We start from the raw sequence: 22,425 nt of genomic DNA on the forward strand, positions 1-22,425 counted from the left end.
ACAGTACCTTTCTCCTCATCTGTCCTAAACAGAGCTGTTGTATCTACTTTTCACCTCTATAACCTGGAGTAGAATATACAAAATTTCACATTGGAAGCAGACAGATAGATGCTGGAAGAGGAAATGCCTAGTTCCAGGTTAGTGTAATCTCACTAATTTGGCCGTGAGTGAGAGTGAAATATTCACTCCCAGAACTGAAACATCCATCAAACTGTTGTGTGAAATCAATCTGAACCTATTTGTCAAGAAGAACAGAAAAATTATCAGGAGGACAGGGGTTGTCTCCTGATTCAACAGGCTTACTACAAGAAGTGCAAACAAGGCTGAGAAAACAGCCTGTCACAGCCACCTCCCTCACAACTTCATTGCTCGTGTGGACTATACCTGTATCTTTACTTTCATAGGGCTTCACTTCATTAAATTACAGGCATTCTCCAGCTCTCAACTTCAATATCATCTCATTCTCTCTCTAATAAAAGAAATAGTTTTATGCACAGGAGACTTTACAAAACCTGGTTAACTCCCTTTGTGGGTTGTAAGACTTTCACTTCAGTAAAGGAACCACCTGTGAGCTTTCCCTCTTCCTCCTATCTGACACAACTTCTTAGTTAATGAAATGGAGTATTATTTAGACTTAACTCCTATGAAATTAAGGTAAGGCCAGACAAGAAGTTCAAAAGTCCTCTGGGGATGAGTGACATGGAGACAACAGGATCAAATAACCCTTTGCAGTGTATGCACATCTGCCCAATTTTTTCTTGTTGATCCACCTGGCAAAGGAGGTTAAAATAAGGGAACTCATGAGTGACAAATCACCTGAATCTTTTTATTCTTTCATGACAGAAAAGTATGCCATATCTGATGAAACTATTATTCAGCCAACAACAAAATACATAACAAAATGTTTTCAGCCATGATAAGGAAACAACTTCACAAGTATCATAATTTTTCAAGGAAAAAGCCACTTTCTACAATAATGACCTCAAGTGAGACACACTAGGAGATGGCAACATAAACTTCAGGATTATCACCCCCTCTGAGTCACTTACACCCTGTTTATATCTAATTGAGGACTCAGTGGTTCCAGCACCACTACATATTTCTTTTCTCATCTTTCAAGGTTTATTCCTTTTTCTTCTAATAGTTTCCAAAAGCAGGGAGATTCTGACATGCTAAAGTGACAGCTATAGGTAACCTTGTTAAGCAGCAGAATACTAAAGGTCTATCAGCTTTTAAATATGTGTTCTCTCTTAACAGGAAACAGATTTCAAACTTAGAGTTAGATAACATGTTAAGTTGTTAATTTCTTTCCCACCCTGAATTCTCTTCTGAGACTTATTCTCACTATGGACCTATGTTTGAAACTTGTGTGCAAAGCTGTGCTCAAGACCTATGCTGCTAGACTTTTATCCATGATGTGTTGTGACAGATTAAGAATAAAATCACTTCACTTTAAAACTATATTCTGGAACCTGTGCTCATGCAACTTCTCCTGCAAGGCAAATCAAACAGTCTCAAATTTGTATTGGGAGTAGCTGGATCATTCAAACACAAAGCCGAATGACTGAGGGAAAATACTATCACTTCTCTGGCCAACTTGAAGCTTTAATGCTTCCCAACAAGCCCTGATGGCAGTAGTTGTACTGAATCTTCAGTAATTGTATTGAACATCACCCAACTGGTGTTTAGGAATGCAAGGAGCAGGCCTCAGAAAGATGGAAACAAGGCTACCTGAGTGTGGTCTTATCTCATGTCTAAAACAAATCTGGAGAGATATCCTGCCCAATCCTTCTCAGAGATTAACAACTTTAAAACCAAGTACACTTTCCAAATAAAATCTTTTATATCCAGAGTTTTTAAAATGTGTATTATGTTTAGAGTTCCTCTTATTTCACAATCCTGAGGTGATATTAACACTTGAGTCTGTAGGTGACAAGTGTGGAAAGCATTGCAGTCACCTCATCTAACACCTACATTATCATACACATATATATGTGTGTATTTTTAACCTTTAAGACTGAAACAATTTATCATACACACTCTGATTTTTTTTTTTTTTACCCTTTAAACCCTAAGGATTACAAATAAATATTTCCTAAAATTCTAGCAAACACGCTACTTGGAGCATCAGTGAAACCTGTTGAAATCTAAGACTGCCACTCCTGCCACCCTGCAATGCTAATTCAGTCACCCAATTGCCTATTAACCCATAGTTGAGTAACTCCAAAGTAGGGAAAATTTCATGTATAACATGACTGCCCCCTTGTGCCGAATTAGATCCCCTTCCATAAGAAGCATGATTTCTCATGTCTTAATATGAAAAAAACCCACTAAAGCAAGTAATTAAGCTAGTCTCTTAAGTATGAAACTAGTATGAACTATACAGTTCTTGAAACTATGAAAAAACAAAATGTAAGCTAGGGATGATAGAAAGCAATTTGTAAAACAGCACTGCACAACACCAAAGTGATAGGATCTTATATCACCGTCATGTTTATTAACAACATAAGGAGAAAAATAATTAAAGCAAATAGTGTTTTCAATCTCAAAGGCTGTTTCTTTATGCAGTTTCTTTGTTTACAGAATTATCTGGGTTGAGGGGATTTTAAAGGTCATCTAGTTCCAAACCCCTTGCCATGAGCAGGGACACCTTTCACTGAACTGGGTTGCTCAGATCCCCATCCAGCGTGGCCTTGAACACTCCCAGGGATGTGGCATCCACAACTTCCATGCGAAACCTGTGCCATGGTCTCACCACCCTGACAGTAAAGAATTATTTCCTAATTATCTGATCTAAACCTGTCCTCTTCCAGTTTGAAGCCATTCCCCTGTCACTATATATACTTGTAAAAAGTTTCTCTCCATCTTTCCTGTAGGCTCCCTTTAGGTACTGGAAGGCTGCAATAAGGTCACCCTGAAACCTTTTCTTTTCCATTGTGAATAATCCAAATTCTCTCAGTCTTTCCTGACAGGAGAGGTGCTCCATCCCTCTAACAACCTTGGTGGCCCTGTAGTTCAGTTATTAAATGCATTAGTGAAGTCAAATAGCAGGACTGTGAGCTGAGCTCTCTGGGTCACACTGGCAGCTCGGAGCACAGAAGCCTGGGTTCAACATGTGAAACAAACTGTGCTACCAAGGAAAAATTCCCAAAGGACCTCAACGGTCCAAGTGGGCTCATAGAAATACACAGGATAAACATTCACTTTTCAAATTATTCAGATGGAAACCTAGGAGCTAAGAAATGGCAAAATTAATTTCCTGGGAGTTACTACTTCTGAACATACAGCCACATAGTTCCTAGAGGAGAACCGAGGTGTCTAGAATGCCGCATCGCAAATTTAGTACCAGAAAAAAAGAAGCTATCAAGCCAACTGTAATGATTTGAGTCTGAAACACACCAATTTGCCAACAGAATTAAAGGCATCACATTCCAAACATAAACACATCCAGTGGTATCACCAAGATCAGCTGACTTTCCTCCCATGTCCTCAGCTCATTTCCTCCTTCTGTCGCTGCTGATACGGCTATTCCTGTTCACCGAAGCTTACATCCTTCAATTACTCTCTTTCCTCCTCTCTCATTCTCCTACAACCCATCTGCTTCTCCACAGCATCCCCAAGACTTGCCCCCTTCCTCTCCAACCCTCCCCACCCCAAATCATTCCAGCCTTTCAGTGAGCTGACCAAAGGGAGCACAGATGGGACAAGGGTAACACAGGAACTAAGGTACAGCTTTCTGACTCATTTTGTTTTCCTACTGCCCAAACTCTCTCCTCCTCTTTTTTCAGTCTCTGTACTAGACCTGTCACTACTGCCACAGGTACTTAGAACATTTTCTCCATCAAAGTGTAACTCTGTAGAGCCATCAGCCTCCTTTCTCTACTGAATGTTTTATATGTTCTGCAGTCTACACAAATGCCTTGCCTAATCAGGTAGGAACCGGACTCGAAACTTGTAATTCAGATGTGAATATTCTCAGACTTCAGACTCTTGGCTAGTTTTTATCCTTTCCTCCCTTCCTCTCTCTATTTTTTTTGTTTTTGTTATCTAGATCTTTCTGACATGGGAACACCTTACATGCATTGAAAAAGTTATTAACAAACAAGAGACTCCAGCTATAAAATATTTTTAATAATACATTCTTCTCTCAGTTGATCTGCAAACTATACTGACTACAGCTCCATTAGGTATGATCTATATTGAACTTTTTTTGTGAGAAATTCATACCTTTAAACTGTACTACCCTCAGAAAAAGAGCTCCTAGTTTTACCATGTCTCAGATGTGCTGTTGGTGGAAATACTGCTAGGTCTATAGTATACATTATTTTTCCGTTCATAACTCACAGGAAAAGTCTGAAAGCTTTCAGACAAAAAGACAGAAACAATTAAGAGCTCTAATAATCTGATCCTGCTGTTTGTAGTAATTTTAAATTATTCATGTGTTTCAATATGGAAGTAATTTAACATAATTTAGCAAACCTGAAACCTACATTAAGATGTAATAATGATGAATGGATGAGACCCAGCACACACACTTAGAGAAAACCTCAGAGTCCTGTAGAGTAAAGGAAGTACCCAGAAAACCTGGCAGGTGCCCCTATGTGGGTGGTCTAAAAAAAAAAAAATCCAAACCAAAATACTAACCACCCCAAAACCCCCCCACAAAATTCAAAATTAGCATCTGAAATCTTTACATAGGCAGAATTGGGTTAGGTTTCTAAAATAAAAAGCAGATGGACTGAGAACACTTTCTAAGTTCACTGAAAAATAAATACTATGGTTGCATCCCCCCATTATTTATTATCCCAGCAGCCAATTTAGGACTCCAACACAGCTATTTCTGATCTACTACCTTTTGGTCCTTGGCATAAGCTCCATATACACCAACTGCAAATCCTCCAGGACAAAGCACGGTGCAAATCTTTACCTTTCCTTCCAAATAAAGACATTTCTCACAAAACCTAAAAATTTTGAAGTTCTAAGGTATTAAAAATCAAGAATAATGAGTGGCATGTCAACTTCTTAGTGTATTTATCACAGTAAGAACACAGATAAAGTTTTGAAACATCTGTTTAATTAGGTATCTGACTTCCTGGTCCTGCTGCATTACCCATTTATTTTATGGAATGGATAATAACAAGAACCATTAAATGTTACCCAGTTTTAAAAATAGCAAAGAGTATAGGGTGGAAAGAGAAAATAAATACTTTATTTTTAACGCTGTAGTGAGGAATGTTGTGATATTTTCAGGTTCTATCTTCAAATAAAAATGGCGAGCTATTTTTTAAATATTAGACATTATTACAAAAAAATCCTATCCTTTAAAAAATAAAGTTGTTGGTTCATCATTTTCTTATTTGCTTTAATTTAAAATTAATTAAATTACATATATACTGGTGTCAAATTTTCTGCAGCACTAATATGACTTGGGTACCTATGAGCTGTTCTCAAGTTAAAGACAGTGCCTAAATAGGTACTGATTAGGGAAAAAAAATAGATACAAGGACTCAACTGCTTTTTCAATTAAAAGCTGCACTACATGGAAAAAAATCAAATCATGAGGATAGTTCACTGCCTACACATTAAAGGTTTCAACAAAGTGAACTTAATGTCAGACACAGACTAATAAGCAATTTCAAATAATGAAAGGTTCAGCTTTCTGTTCGCTGCCCTTCATATTTGCTCTGTAACGACCACAAAACATTTCTGGCATCATCTGGTGTTTTCCAATCATACAGAGTCTGGATTATAGGACTGGCCTCCTTGGAAGTGTCATCCCTCAAAAAAACACTGCACCTACAAAATGCATCCTCACAACCTCTCGTTAACCAAGACTCATGAAATGAATGTTATGTTTCTGCTGTGCTCTGCTCATTTCATCAGCTCTCTGCAGGACATTGTGTCATGCTGAACATTCTCTGCCTCTGTTTTCAAGGCTGTAATTTTTAGGGGCCCAAAATTCCTGAAAAATCAAGACCCCGGGAGCCACCACTCAGCAAGTCCCCTTTTTAGAAACAGTGACATTTCTATACCAATGATACTTGGCTGCAGAGGAGAGGGGCTTGGCTGTTGGGCAGGCCCTGATCAACAGGCCATGAGGACACACCACCACCACCAGTTACCACTTTTTGATCCATTTCCCTTTTGACATTATACTCTGCATTTTGCATAGGAAGAAAAAAGGGAAAAATTAACACATGCACATCAGTTTTCCTTGGGAAAGACATACATAAAGGAGTAACCAGCCAAGTTCACATTAAAAAGCTTCTGTATTTATTTTTATCCCAAAAAGCACTCAGTAGCTAGAGAACTGAGAGGGATACAGGAACCCGAGAAAAACACAGACCAAAACACAGCCAAAGGCAATAGGTCAGTGCTTAGCTTTAGTTTGCTAACCAGTTGACAACTAGTGTAAGATATTTAAGGTATTTTGTCTGCAAGACATTGAAAATACTTTACTTTTCCCAGCTGAACTTCCTGCTGGAATACACATGGGGATGACAAAGTTCTTGAGACCCTGAGTGAAATCACAACTGTATTCAGTCCTTGCAGTCACATAAAAAACAATTTCAATCAAGATTTCCATGATCTCCAATGAGCTTTCTATCTGGAGCAAGTGCCAAGGCCATTCATGCTACACTTCACACATCCAGCATCCAGGATGATGCAGAGAGATCTCCACTTTACAGCTCTGCTATGGATTTGGCAAATGTTTAAACCAAAATCTTCCACTGCAGTAAGCTTTGCTATACCAGCAGAGTGTTAATCACACTTGGCCGTGTTTTTAACTTTGGAAAAAAATCATCAATAGTGATCAGAAAGAGCAGCTGCAGAATAAAGTGTTTAATGTGTCAATGTTTTAATTGAATTTCCAGAGAAGTACAGCAAGAGGAAAATGCTACATTTAGTCTGAATTGGGTACTGGTCATACTGGGAGCAGCACTTGCTTATGAAAAAAAACCTCCAACCATTTCTTGGTAAAATACTGTGAATGAAGTTAATAAGAAAAATTTATTGGTAATATATTCAAGCAATTTTCAGGTCACTTTTACCCACAGAATGTACATCATGCAATTTCCTGGACAATTACAGTATTATGCCAGGTAAACTAACCCATTTACACCTCTTGGAATTGTTTCCCTGTGCATTAACACTTTACAGAAAGGTGTTTTCCTTTAGCATTGCTGTTCTGGTGCACTATTTAGCAATATTTAAACCAGCTGTTGATGTCCATTTTTCCACCCAAGTGTACTTTATGATAAAAGATGCTCTAACAATACCTTATTAAAATTAGCAATCCAAGTATTAAAGCACAAAGGTCATATGTGCTGTTGGTTTTAAATACCATAATGTTCCATGCCTGGACTTGATAGCTGAGCCTGGAACTAGATTATCAGGTCAAAAATACATCAAATGAACTACTTCCTTGTTAGGCAGTGCTGGTTTCCAGCTCTGCCCCAAGCACTGACACTGTGACTACATACTCACATCCACAGCAATTGTTTCACTAAAGATTTTTTTTTTTTTAACAAACACTATCATTTTGACCAATATCAGAATAAAAATTTATCCTAAAAATGCATTTGCTAGGTTGTGTCTGCACATGGAATAAATCTCAGTGGTCAACAATGTCTCTTGGCTGCCACATACTGACCTTGACAGGCATTTCTACAACCTCGTACTGATACCAGGTTTTCCTTCTGGAAAGCTCTGATGTTGAATCTAGTATTTGCTACACAGATTTAGCACAGTCTTTGCAGCATCTGTGGGCATAATTTTGCCCATAGATTTTGGAGTATTCCAGTCTAAATGCTACTTACAAGTACTAAATTTCACAACCTCCTAACTTCGTTACAGCATTAGTAAAAATCTATTAATTTTTGTACCGTTAATAAAATGCTAAACATAATTAAACGTATCATTTTTATTGGATAAAATAACTCCCAATGAACACATTATAAATTAATCAAGTTTCTAACTTCTTTTGTATAGCAAACGTATCTAAAGAAGTAAAGCCATTCTCCAGCCTCATAACAGAAAAACTTTATTCCTGTCTTGAATTTTAATTCTGGAATTAACTCAGGACAATGATAAAAAATTTAACCTTTTTTAATATGAGATAAAAGTGGGATTTTTTTATTGTCTCTCCCATCCAATAAAAATTAAAAGAATAAAAAGGTTTTGCACTTATCGTTCTGCATGATGCCTAAAGTAAACAATTATAAAAGTTAATAAGTGGGGAGTTGCTTGTTGTTTTTACAGCATAGGAGCCCTGTACTTCTGAATCACTAAGCAGCTGGAGTCTGGTTTAATTACTCAACATCAATCAAGATGTAAACCAGCACTTGGAGACCAAGGAATGCAACATTCATCTGCAATACAAAAGAAATAGCTAAGCTATCTTAGCCTCTGCCTAGACAGTTTGTACACTAGAAAAAGTCAACACATTACTTTTATACCATGTCTGTAACATAAAATAGCCAAACAGTAATTTTACACTACACTTGAACGCATCAGTGACCATTTGCAGTAAGGGAGAAAGCACCATGAGAGTCTTATTTCATATGTGTTTGCAATCTCTAACACAGAAGATATTTATACAGTACTGACTTCTAGCAAATAGCAGCACGAGTATATGACATCACTCCCCTCTCCAATAAAAAAACAGATAGAAAGTTAACATAATAAAAAGAGGAGATGTGAAATTGCAAACTCTAGGTTCCTGCCTGATTTTTTTTATCTTGTTAATTCTTTGATACAAGTCTTTTACCGTGATTATGCTCATATTAAAAGCACAGCCCAGCAATGCTGCAGCTTGATGAAGTGCTACAGCCTTTTACAGGATCAAAGGGAATCTGATTATCCCTTCTGGTCTTCAGGGCTATAGACATAAGCTGCACACTCTGTCTAATCTATGAAAAAAAGCAACCACCCACCACAGTACACAAGAAAATCTCCCTGAAGATAAAAGAGGTAAGTAACCACAAAGACAGATGTTCACCACGCCACTCGTTGCACTGTCAGAAGCTGCTCAGTTGCTGCAGTGTCAAGGGTGAAATAAGACACACAAAGAACTGCCCAAGTCTTCAGCACATCTCAGGTTAATCCACATATAAAAATAAATACTGTAAATAACTGCCTGTATTACAGAAGACGCAGTCAGTCAACTTTAGCCAAATCTGCCATGGACATCAGATGCAGAACACAGGAACAGTTTGTGTGCTGGGATCCCCTTATTCCGTATCATCCAAACACAGAACAGGTTCCAGATCAAAGGGCTGCCAGGTAAGGCATAGGATGGCTGAATATTTACATTCAAGAGGCAAATGTCACATTTGTCTCAGCACAAATGTAGCTATGGTACTTTCCAGGTGCAGAGAAGAGTTAATAGGGATTTTTAATCTCGGCAGCTGCACACAAATGCACCATGTCCAGACTGTAGCTCGTTGCCACAGTGAGTGTGCCATAGCTATTCTGGCAGTGCCTCTAGCTAGAGTCAATATTCATAAGCCAGAAATAAAGTTCTTATAAACCATGATGAACATGCTAAAATATCCATCTGCCTTTCAACACTTAAGAGAGAAATTTGGTGATGTCCTGCTCTGCTGAGCCACCCAGCTCTTGAGCTGCAGACAAGCTCTGAAGCCCCCTACATCTGGGACTAACAGCAAACTTAAAATTTCTCACATCAGAGATTGAGTCCTCTCTGATGACTGTGCTGCATTGATCACTGCTCACGTAAGGGGTTAGCCGTTTTTAGGACTGGACTGGCACAGCTTTTTTCTCTCTCATACAAGCAGCAACAAGAAATCAGAATGGGACGATGACACTAAAATCATTAGAGTGGCTTGATTTACAATGACTCTGAAGTCTTTGGCTGAAAAAGGAACTTTCCTGACTTCTTGTTAAACCAGATTTAGGGACACTTCATATCCTCAAGTGTCTCCCAACAGCCAAATAGGTGAAACAATCAGATTCCTGATACACCCAGAGATCTAGGGTCAGTTTCTATGGCCAAGTTTATTGTAAATTTCTAAGAAGAAATATAATAATGTCATTCCATACCAAAGGGAATCACTGAGGGAAACAGTCCTCCCCTTTTACTATTAAATAAGCAGATTATAAGCAGAATTCCTAAGGGAGATTGATGACATGCTGAATGAAAAAGGATGCTGCCCAGCATCCATCAAGCACTGAAACCTTTCCTGTTGCAAGGTAAGTAAATGACTGGAAAAATGGCATGTGACAGTAACCAGTGATGACTGAACATTAAGCTTTGGTCCTAACTCAAGGATGTTCTTACACAGCAGCTATCACTGCTGTTCTTCTAATGTGCCCTATCATTAATGATAAAATGGACTCCCTGGAAGTCATGGTTTAAATGTTGCTAACAGCATTTCAAAGGGAATTCTTGTGACAGTAGAAGTCAACTCTTCCATCTGGCCCATTTGAGAGTGAAACTGAAATATTTGCTCAGACTTCAGAAGGTCATTTTGGTATAGAAGAAGATAAAAGCAGGAATCTTTTACAACATGACCTAGCAAATCAAAGCAAATAGGGATTCCACTCACTGATAATCCAAAAGAAAAGAGACAGTTATAACACAAATACAGCACTGATTGTTCTAGGCAATCTCTTGCCAACAACCTATATACTGATAATTAAAACATAGAACACTTCATAAAAATATAAAAGAAAAGAGAAAGAAAACATTATTTCCAACAGAAGCCAGTGGTAACTGCAGCACCATGGACACTGCACTCAGTGTTAACCAGCACACTTTATCTTAAATATTTCAAAGCAATCAAAAGCATCCATTTCAATCATTCAGAAGCATCCATCTCTTATTATGTCCTCTTAGTCTGGAAATTATTAAAAAGCCCTAAATCTGTTTACTTAATTATTATATCTATTATGCTGTTTAACAAGGAAGGGTTTATTTTTAAAATGTCATGACACAATGCTTTCAGGATGGAAATAGACTTAATAGTAAAAATTAAGTGCTTTTCATTTTTAATGTAAAGCTTTCTGTTGAGTGTAAACCCCCTGTATAAAATCTAAGATGACATTAGTATATCTCTGCAGGAAAAAAATTATTCTATATGTAAATAGACAAGTCAATGCTTAACTAATTAAATGCATTATCCCCACCCTAGTTATGAGGTACATAAAACATCTGGGGAAGAGTCATTAAAACATCAAGAATTATTGTATTTTGATACAGATAAAAAGAGGATCACAAACATGCCATGTTAGCTAATGCTTACACCCAGAAATACATACAGTCAGCTGGATCCAGACTAATGCTAAAATTGGGCAATTATACAAACACAGGGCAAGAGCCTCTTGGTAACTGAGGCTCAGCTACAAGCATCATCGATTTTCCACTGCCTTAAAATGCAAATAAAACAAAAGAGCCAACACAGTGAAACAAAGCAGGAGACAATGTGGGAACACACTGGGAAAACAAACCAGTGAGAAGTCCAAAGGAGAGGGGTGATATTGCTGCAGTCCATTTTCTATTTCACTAGTACAACACAATAGACCACAGCAAGCATTAAACTGAAGGGCCAAGTTTTTTCACAAACAACACACTGCGTACTGCATTTTTTAAACTGTTACGGACCATTTTACAGGTTGTCCTGTTTGAACATCAGGCCTCAATGTCCTTTAATATTTTAATATTATTTTTGCTTCCTCAAATGGATACCGGTAGTGGTTAAGTGATAGAGTAATCCTTCTTAATGAAATATTTTTCCATTAGCAATTCCACAGAAGTAGGGCTACATTAAATACAACATTTGCTTCAAAACAGGTTTAAAATAGAGTTAGACCTATGTCCTGCCAAAAACATCTGCATTTTTATTATTGGACACAGAAGCAGTCCTATTAAACTCAGTGAGAATATGCATCTACATTTACAAAAAGAAAACAATTTTTGCATAAATAAGCAGGGCTCTGAAATTTAATTTAAAGGGAATCCTTAAGCCTTTTATCACAAGGGTTGAAAGCTGGCATTTACTTTCCAGGACTAGTGAAGGGAAAAAACTCAGCCTCATTGGTTTTTAAACTACAAGGATGCCAAGTGCTTGCTTTTCAGTACCACAGCAGGTGCCCCACTCTTCTGACATATCTGTACTACCTGTCAAATGGAAATATTTTTCATACTGTTGACTAAAAGCTTTCTAGTTGCCTATCTCAAACTAACTATGTAAAATTTACTCATGTATTCATGACTTTCAAAAAATAATGTTTATTCTGGAGTCACCTTTCTGTGATTAATGGCTACGTTAATGCACATGTTGCAATAAATACGTAATTGGCCAGGAAATGGTTCCATGAATCCCAAATCCATGCATCCTCAGGTCAAGTGTCTTACATTATGCTTCCAATTCTGAAAATGTCTTTGTGTTTCTGTTTCTCTGATAGAGTATATACTGCTTTTAAGACCTGAAACTAGATATAGTCACACTTAATTTGACTTGTATGTACTATAGATGGTGCTATAATTTTGTTGAGTACTTGGGTTTGCATTAAAAAAACACAGGATTTTCACTAACTTTTTGACTAACCCTCATATCTGGTGCTGATCTGACACTAAGGTCTTTTAATTAACTGCATACAAAGTAAATGAACTTCCAAGCAAAAGGAAAAGTAGTTCTCAGGATTTACATTTGGGCACCCATTTTCCAAAGACACACATATAAATTAATATTTTTAACCAGTTTTCCATTTCATCCCATTAATTCAGTTTTGAATCTAAACCAAAAGTCTTAAAAGAACCAATGAATCCTATTATCTTCCACCCTAGCAGGGACTCAGTTCAGATGTGTGGGGAACACATTTTGTCCTGTCCCATCATTCGTGCCTTACAGCAATCCAGGGAAATTTCAACAAAGGTCACAACCAAAAATTAAGGGAGTAAAAGAGAACTATATAAGTTACTGAAAGTCAAGATTGTTCATTTGGTGAGGTTCTTCATCTGAAACACACTACCTATATTCTAAGGTCTCCACAAATACTTAATAGAAAAAAAAACAATTCCAGCTACTACACAAATTGGACTTAAAGATGATAGAGTGCCTTGTGAAATGTCTCAATAACAATAAGAAATAGCTAAAAAATTCCCAGAATCAGAAAGGATAATGGAAACTCCTAGCACACAAGTTTATTAAAAAAAAAAAAAAAAAAGTCTGTAATGTTGAGGCAAAATAAAGTTTTTAAAAAACAACACAGAGAAAATATCTAGATCTGGTTTTCTTGCTCCATTGTTCTTGTCTAAGGCTTGAGGAAATTTATTACTTCCTCCTCCGGCTTGTACTAGTAAGAAATCTTCCAGAATACAAGCCTCCTAAATCCCCTGCCTACAAACAGATGTACACTTGGGTGAATCAGATGAAAATGCAAATACCTTTGCTTGGGGACAGGGAAGACTCCAACCAAACATTTTCTTTTTCAATGCCCTTCCAAAACGGCTCTAAAAAGTATTTTTGTACCATTTAGTATTCTGCTAATTATATTGTATAGCAAGAAGGCCTGGAAGTTGGCAGCAGGCATTTCTGCATGTTTTGTACCTCAGAAATACAAGTATGCCAAGAATTTTCATCTGTGGTTTCACAGCAGAAATCCTCAGATTTCTAGAGGGGAAAAAAATTGTTTCATTCTTCTACTAGAAGATATACTGCCACACATCTAGTATGGCAAACGATTAACATTTTTCAGGATTTTGAATTACACAACATCAGGAGATTTAACTTTAAAGGCATTTAAAGAAAAATCTACTGCAACTCTTTTTTTTTTTTAGAACAATCTGAGAATCTGAAATGCCATTTTAGCATAAAAGACGTGGAAAATCTTCTTCCAGAAGAGAAAATACCAACACCCCTGCACCTCACACACACACCCCTACAGGCCTATTTCAGATCTTTTTTTTTTTATATATACAACAAACAATAATAATGATCTAAGTTTTTCTTCCAATGTACAACATAATCTGATCATTAAAGAAAGTGCTGCTGAAATGGAGTGACTTGTATTTCATATAAGTAGTATATAAAATTTGCATTTTACAGCTATTCCACTGGAAAATGGTGGAGGGAGTAAGATAACCTTCACCAGGAAGGTACTCCCACACATTGTCTCCATGTAAAAATCTTGAGGCTATCAGCCACCAGCTGCCCAGAGACATTAGTTGAAAACTAAAGCCTTGTGTCACAGCCAAGTGAACTTGTCTTTAGGTCAGCATGAAGATTTACTGGCACCCAGAACAGGATACACCAACAGCCAAGGTGAAAAGGGTTTGCCGCAAACATCTGAGATATTTGAGCCCTGCCAGCTCCTCCCACCTGCAGTGCTTTCTCTTGTGTAAGTCAACCAATGCACAGTTCAACAGGCTGGACTTACTGTGAGATGTGAGTTATTGGGGTCAGCAGTGTCTCACCCTCCAGGTCAAGCTCATCAGCAAAGCTGCTGGTCCTGATGAAGGGTCCTGTGCTCACATCTAGAAACGCTGGGCTCTTTTTTACTGTGGGGAAAAACGTGCAGATAACAGTTCAAGCAACAGCATTTGTCTGCCATTCACCTGGACCTCTGAAATATTGTGCATTTTAAAAGAACAGTGAAAACAAAAGTTGCTACCAAAATTATATGTACCACAGAGCTCACAAAAAGCAAAATTTTAACTTTTCCTCTGCCCAAAGTATTTGCACTGGTGAAGATTAAAACTAATATTTTATTCCTTTTTTTTATTTGTGTTCATACTCCTGATACACTAGAAAGTTCAGTATCTATGTGATGGAAAGCTTCCTGCATTATTAAGAGACAATTTGCTGGTTCCCCTCACACTAAGGCACGAGGCAACTCAACTTTGGGCTCAGAATCAGGACAGGAGGCAAGACCTCCAGCTCATCCCAGACAAGGCTCTTACTGGGAAGGTTGATTCACAAAACTTCAGATATTGAAAGTTTTACTGGCAAAGTTACTTGCAGATCATTACTTTCACAGATCCAAGAAATCAGGGAGAGTGTTACAGTTTTCATTTTTTAACTAAGGCCCTGAAATTCTGTCAGATACTAACACTAAGAATGCCAAGTGCTTTTCCCAACATGGCCCTAACATTTGTTAGAGAAGCCACAGTATATGAATATAAATAAAACTACTGTTGTGGTTTACATGACTGCAAATGAATAAAATAAAACTTTGTAACATTCCATATAAATCAAAGGTAATTGTGACAAGTCCACAGAAAACTTTGTCAGTCCAACTGGCTGGAATATTCAAAAAAACAATTATAATGTAGTAATTTATGAAAACTCTACTGCATTAAACAAAGTATTTTACAATACAGCAGTAAATAATGCTCTGCCAAAAAGCCACAGAAAACCTTAAGGAATACAACAGAAATAGATAACTTAAATGCAGCTGATATTTTCTGAGAATAGAAGTGGGAATATCAGGAAACAATTATTTTCTTTTAATGCAATAATTTTACTTAGGTAATTGGGTATTTTCATATGGCAGAAATGGATTCGAATTTTAAAAAATCATTAAAGAAAGTATTATTTCATCTTTAAGCACATGGCTGTCCAGAGTACAAAAGGAAAGTCTCTGTATTCCAGAAGTTGTAATAGGAAAGGATGACCTCTGAAATCACAGTTTAAAATAAATAAATATGAAAACTGCTAGGATATACATTTATTACAAGAAAGAGCCATTTGTAGCACTTAAAAGTTAAGATTTTGTAGCAGTTTTAGGAAATATTAATTTCTATTTTTGCTTGCACTATCATACTAATATTATAGTATCATAATATTTAATCACTTTGCTGTAGCCATCATTGAAAAACATGGCTGTGAAACCAGCAAAATAATTCCAGATAGAGACGTGCAGTGAAATGTCTTTCAAACAAACTTCTTTGTGCTTTCACCAAATTAATTTTCACTGTTTTCTATTCTACAAGACATAAATGAAACTTTCCCAGTTTCTAGCAAATAAGGACTCACAAATGTTTTGGTTTTCCTGATGGCAAGTGATAAAAACTGCTGAACCTGAAACCACGGAAAGGGTTTGCTGAACACTCACAAGATGTGCCCATGAGAGACACAGAACACTCCACACACAAGGAGATGTGACCCATTTGTGGGTCAGTCAGTTATTGCTTTTCAATTTCGTGGGAAGGGGAAGAAGGACTGGCACAGTAAAAAAAGAACCAGAAGTATGGGGATTTGTGAAGTAATTTTGAATGATTTAGAGATGGGACTTCTGAGTTTTTACATAATGTGGTTTATTTTTCTTATTTTCTACATAGGTAGGAAGGGTGAGTTTGGCTCACATCTTTACTGTATGGTTCAGAAGCTTACAAGATTCCTAGTTATAAGACTTTTTAAGGATTTATTGACTCATAAAACACTAATAATAAAAATATTTATGTTTTTGACCCAATCCCTAAATATTTAATGTTATGGACTTAGGTTACCATGTAAGTTTTTTTAGTTAATCATGTTATGATACATAAAACTACAGCACTGCATTCTAAACTCCTTGTTTACTTTTGTATCTACTTTTATTTTTTCTATATTGTAAACTCCAAAACTCCAATCTTCTTTTTAACGTGTTTCTGTTTTAAACTATTAATACACATTTTCACTTCTAGTACCTTAGTTTGGAAGTTTTTTCCAATGTCTCAAATCAAATCCTGTGTTTATTTTTAAGCTTTTACTTACATGCCCAAAGTTCTGAAAATTCCCTGCATTTCAAATTCCAACACAGAAGTCAAGACTGGGCCTCAGCCTATTTGAAGGAATTCTTGTGTGAGCACATAGCGAGCAGGAGCTGATTAGTATGAGGCAAACATGGTATCTCCTTCCCTCTGTTTTAAAAATTTCTGAGATGATCGTAACTAAGAAAAGAGCATCACCTTAATGAGAGCTTCTCTGCCTGAAAGTGCCTTGAAACAGGGCTCAAGCAGAACATCAGGGAGCTCATTTTTTTACTGATAAAAATAAATTCATAGCCATTTGACTTTGGACAAGTCTTTCCTAGAAAGCAGTGGTAAAATATGCTAAAAAAAGACACAATTTCTAAATAAGAAGGCTAAAGAGGAAAAAGGCTAAGCTTTAGACACTAGTTTTCAATGGATAATAATGGATGAATTTAAACATTTGCAATTTATAACCTGAACAACCTCTAGACTCAAAGTTCTACTGAAGCACTCCTTTTTAGACACCTGCTCTATAATTCTTTGTGCCAGAGCAGACAGCTCCAGACAGAGCATTGCAAAGATTTAGTAATTAACAAAGGTGAGGAAACATGATGGAACAATGAAATATTATGAGCATTACCTGGAGAGGAAGGAGCGCTGGAAGACTGCTGGTCTGTGGAAAAGGATGGCCAGGAGCGCTGACAATCTGAGTCAGAGTGAGGATGCACATGAAACAGAGACAGGAGAGGAGAAAAGACAAAAAAAGACAAAAAAAAAAGGAAAAAAAAAATAGAAGCTCCAGACAGACAGCTGATGAGATGCAGACATACCTAAAATTTAGTATGTTCTACATGACACAAAATTTAAAATACTGTAACAGTGTATGAAACTGTACAAGAGTGCATTACACATTGGCAGAATGTGCAGTAGCCACTGTGGAGGTGTCATGGCTTTTCCAAGCCCATTTTTCATGGTAGTCTCAACTACTGCAAGACACTCCTCCCTAAAGGCCAGTCTCTGTTTGCGCCTTTCCTCCAGACTTCAGGGTTTCTCAAATCTTTCCCTTTCCTAAGTGTCCAAGCTCCCACAGGTCAGACCCCTCTCACTCTGGGTCTCTCTGTTCCCAGAGCAGCTCTCTCCTGGTCAGATTTTGGTGCTGCCAAGTGGATGGAGTAATTTGGACATCCACATTTGAAGCTTCCAAACACAGCCCATAAAAAGTTTTTGAAGCTGCCCACTTCAACCATGTAAATCAAATGCCTGCCTCAAGCTGAATTTCTTGGGAAAGTGTTTTAGGCAAGCAAGAGGAGCCAGTGATGAGAAAGTCTCAGCAAAACACAACATTTATATTATGCTTAGTTCTTTTGAATATCATTATGCTATTAATAACTATTTCATTAAGAACTGCTTGTGAATTCACACATATGGACACGTTGATACATCTCAGGAATGGTGCCTTACTTTTATGCAGCAAGAAAAACTCTTAAAATAAAAAATGCATTGGAGTGAAAATAATCAGTAAAAAACTCTCATTTTGCAAGTGTTCTCTCAGTGCTGTGCACATGAACTGGTTCCAGCCTGAACACAAGGCTAATATTTGCAGTAGCAAGGCTGGGCCATGGCTCCTTTGGTTTTTGCTGTACTGATGATGCCAGGAGAACAAAAGGAGGGAGAAAAAGCTGGAAATCTCTGGTTGCACAAAGATGTTGGCAGGGAAGCCAGATGAGAGATACAGGAGTATGAAGACTGAAGTATAAGTGGGCAGCCCAAAAATTTATTTAATGTGAGAAAGCAGCATATGGATATGTTACTAGAGACTTTCTGAAGACCAAATCAAAGCTGAATGAGTATTCTTTATCCTTTTACTTTCTGTTTTCTTCCTTCTAAACTTTTGACTTGGAAGCTCCAGTTTTATGTGTAGGTAATCTTTCTCACAGTAAGTAAAATAACACTCTTTCCCCTTTCTTTGAGCTGCTGTGAGAACAGTATTAGACAGCCTCTCAGGTCCACTGAGCTCTGGTTGTCTGGCTGGGACATAGAAACTGAACGTGTGATGGCTACTAAAGCTCCTCTGATATTTCCCCAAGATGAAGGAATTTCATGTTCAGATAAAACAGGTGATTTATTTGGTGGCTTTCACTGCCCTCCTGATCTTGTTCCACCATGCCTATCCCCAAGAGAGAGGCACCTCGTGGAATGGTGGAAACTGGGAAAATCAAGGATTGATTGAAGGAGTCAAGGAGATTCATTTTGGTTTTGCTGTTTTAACACCTTAATTGCACCTGTGTCCCATGTAGGTTCAGGGGTGAAACTGAACTTCACAATTTCAGTCAATCTAATCCAAGCCTGAACATCCTTGCACTCAATCACCAGAAGGAAGCCTCTGCTGCCTGCAGTGGATTCAGAGCTGAAAACCTGCAGGTGGCTCATAGCACTCTCACTAAATCACAGAGGTCTTTTACCCAGACCTAGCTCTAATCCTACTGTCTTTGGGGAACACTCAATTGTTAAGAAAGTGCCTAAGCAAGCACATTAGAAACATCACAAGACTACATGGCTGCTTAAATGACCACAGAACCCAGACAGTAAAATAAATTATTTAATTTATGGGTCCCCATCTGTTCACAAATATCTGCAGCATATTTTTATATGAACAGATGCATGTACTTCAGAATGCACAACACTGGGCGGTCAAATCTGAAAGTTTTCTCCCATCCTAATTCAGTTACCTGGAAATTAATTCGTATCATGTGCTTAGATAACTACTGGGTGAATTATATTTTATTTATTAGAAAATTATCTTTTTCTATTGGTTATATATACATGAGCAATTTTTCTCAAGTATAAAAAAAAAACATTAGAGGTCATCTACTTATACAAATGAGTGCTCACTTTTCTCTTTGTAATGAGACTGGATGCAGTTGTGATTACAAGTGTGAGAATGCATATTTTCTGTCTGTCTAGATCTCCTTGGCTGCAAAAGATTTCTTAGAAACTATATGTCACTAGACACACATGAAAAGCACTGCAAACATTACACTGTCATAAGTTGGCATGCCAGAAATAGAATTATTTTCCTCAACTTACCAAGAAATTTTAACATTCCTTTTTGTCCTGTATACTTGTAACAGTTTATAGAGGAGAACACAGATAAAAAAGAAAAAAGATAAGTGTCACAAGAAATTAGAGAAAAGTCTTTTACTGAAAGCTATAGAGCTGACTTTTGAAATGGCTGCCATCAAATTATGTGTCCCTAATCAGCTCAGAAATTTAGTGGTAAAAGGTGGGACTTTACAACTCTAAGCACGGTTCTGTATTTTGATTGTTTTGAAGAAAGGTTTCTGTACTCAAATTTTGAGACATTCGATTAGCTCAGTACTCGCCCACCTTTTAGCAGCTATGTCATTTCTACCATCAGATGCAACTTGCAACCATTCCTTAGCAGAGACCAAGAAAGAGTGGAAAAGCATGGATGATGCAGAACAACATAAGCACACCAGAAAAGTACAAGGAAGGCAAGACTTTCTGCTTGAACTAAAATATGCCCAGTGCCAGCCCACACTGCTGTCTTATTTTAAAGCCTATTAAATTTATTCATGTCAGCCAAATTTTTAATGAGAAAAAAACATAAGTACTTAAGGTATCTATAATCAATAAAACACACCTTAAAAATTAAACCTTGCTCTTGTTGCCAAAATTTAAGCAATGCATTAAAAACATCCAATAAAAATATATTTGTAAAAAGGCCACATTGTAAATTCAGAGTTATTTTGGAAGTTCAGTACAGCAAAAGCAAATATAAATAAGCTATTAATTAATAAGATGATTATCAATGTCCTGTCTTTTTCCTCATACTGTACCATTTTGTACAGTGACATTTAATACAGATGGACCCACATTTATCTTAAGTACTTCTGCTTTCAAAACTTGATTCACAGCCTACTGCAGAGAGCAGATGGCATGAGCACATGAGGATTTCATGTAGCAGACTATGTTTGATGCAGCCAAGGAACACCAATCTTTTTTGGTTCAGGTACAAGCACAATAGTAACACATCCTGGGTAATTTCACATGGAAAAGCTGACAGCAAATCCCTGTAATTTCAATCAATTGCAGAATTGGGGAATGTATGCACCAGCCTAAGAGTCTGCCTGCTGGAAGAGCCTAACTAGCTCTTGCAACAGGGACAAATGAGAAATTATTTTGTTTGTCTGCAGTGGAGCATGCTCATTAAAGCAATGGTTAAACCTCACCCAGACAAGCCAGCAAACAAATACAAAAAAGCAAAGTATTCTTGCTCTAGAATGACAAGAACTTGTTCTTTCCTCCTTTACTACAGATACTAAAATGGACCTGTATGCAAATCTAATCACAGAACTCATCACAGTTACTGGCATTTTATAGTGGAGTTTCTTACCAGAATTTTCAAATGGTTCAAAACTGAAATCAGTTTTCCTGTCCTCAGCCACGTGGTCATAAGTGATGTGTGGTATAGCCAACATCCTGTCTGGAGAAGAAGGCCCATTGTCCTTGTCTAACTTAAATTTCTTCTTTTTAACCTAAAAAAAACCCCACATAAATTAAATTACTCAAACTGAGTCACATGGAGTGACTCTTCAGTGACGCCTTCAATAATAACACAGTCCCCAATGAGCTATAAACAATTAAAATGGTGCCTGAATTGCATTTTCATGATCCTACACTGTGTTTCTCATTATGTTGCCCCCTCATCCTGCCAAAACTAGCTAATCACTAGATTTCTGCACATTGTCATTTCCAAATCCCTTGCCTGCAATTAAGAAAGAAAATCTGCTAGTTATGCAGCTGCTTATATAAATCAAACTATTCTAGAATATCTTTATCATTTTGTGGATGCAATAAATCACACCTTCAGCACAAAGCCAATGGATATATTGCTACTGAACTCAGATGAACCTTGGAGATAGAAGAGAAGATTTTTGTACAACATCCTCTCCTTCTAGCTTGAGACTGCTGTGCAATACCTCTTACAATACAGAGGATGGTGTGCTACATAATCTGAAGATTCTGACAAATGGGTTTTGTTGCTGTATATAAAACAAAAAAATCTGAAGTTATAGAATCTGTTGATATGACAACATGACTGTATGTAGGCACAAGAAGTCCTTACCATAAAGCTTAGAAAATCACAAAATCAATAGTCGAGAAAACAGAAGCTTTGTTGGGTTTTCTTTGTTTTAATAAATTAGAAGATACTATTTTGGAAATATGATGAAAGTTACTTTCTTTTTATTTTTTACCTTTCCTTATAGTTTTCCAAACAAAGGTAAGTAACTGGCTGATGTGCCTGACTTAAGTTATTATTACTCTTTTCCAAATCCATTTTTAAAAAATCAAGCTTAGGGAAATTCAGCAAATCAGCTTCTAATTTATAATGTTTGTATATTCAAACTGTCAAAACTGCAATATAAATCAAAATTTGAAATCAAGTAATAATCTGTAAAACAAGCAGAACAAATAATCTCTAGAAAGTAAAAAAAAAACTCAATATGATTTAAAATTTTCAGGTTACTATAATGTGAAGCATTAGTTATTGATACCATCACCGATTTCTTTGGTTTTGGACTGGGTGAGAGCAAATGATAATTCCTGGCAGGTTTTCGAATGTAGATTTTCCACGTTGAAGAGTCTGGGTTTTCTGCAGCATAGCATCTCCATGCAGTCTGCAACAAATGTTTTAAGCAACA

General features: G+C 37.1%; 1 protein-coding gene across 4 annotated transcripts in view; it reads right to left on the reverse strand.

Moving 5' to 3' along the window:
• Positions 1–22,425, reverse strand: part of KCNQ1 (potassium voltage-gated channel subfamily Q member 1) — a 331,039-nt gene that overhangs the window by 215,851 nt on the left and 92,763 nt on the right. Inside the window, exons 9-13 of one of the 4 annotated variants that reach the window (XM_072929728.1) lie at positions 22,285–22,401; positions 21,117–21,258; positions 19,787–19,813; positions 17,340–17,405; positions 14,404–14,524 (exon numbers count right to left, since the gene is read on the reverse strand). In XM_072929728.1, coding sequence (XP_072785829.1) covers positions 14,404–14,524; positions 17,340–17,405; positions 19,787–19,813; positions 21,117–21,258; positions 22,285–22,401 — 473 coding nt within the window. Of the gene's footprint in view, positions 1–14,403; positions 14,525–17,339; positions 17,406–19,786; positions 19,814–21,116; positions 21,259–22,278; positions 22,402–22,425 lie in introns of all 4 variants that reach the window. The other 3 variants (XM_072929727.1, XM_030273921.4, XM_002198037.5) reach the window with 3 other exon arrangements.

The sequence above is a fragment of the Taeniopygia guttata genome, chromosome 5 (assembly GCF_048771995.1).
Source record: "Taeniopygia guttata chromosome 5, bTaeGut7.mat, whole genome shotgun sequence".
Classification (NCBI taxonomy): domain Eukaryota; kingdom Metazoa; phylum Chordata; class Aves; order Passeriformes; family Estrildidae; genus Taeniopygia; species Taeniopygia guttata.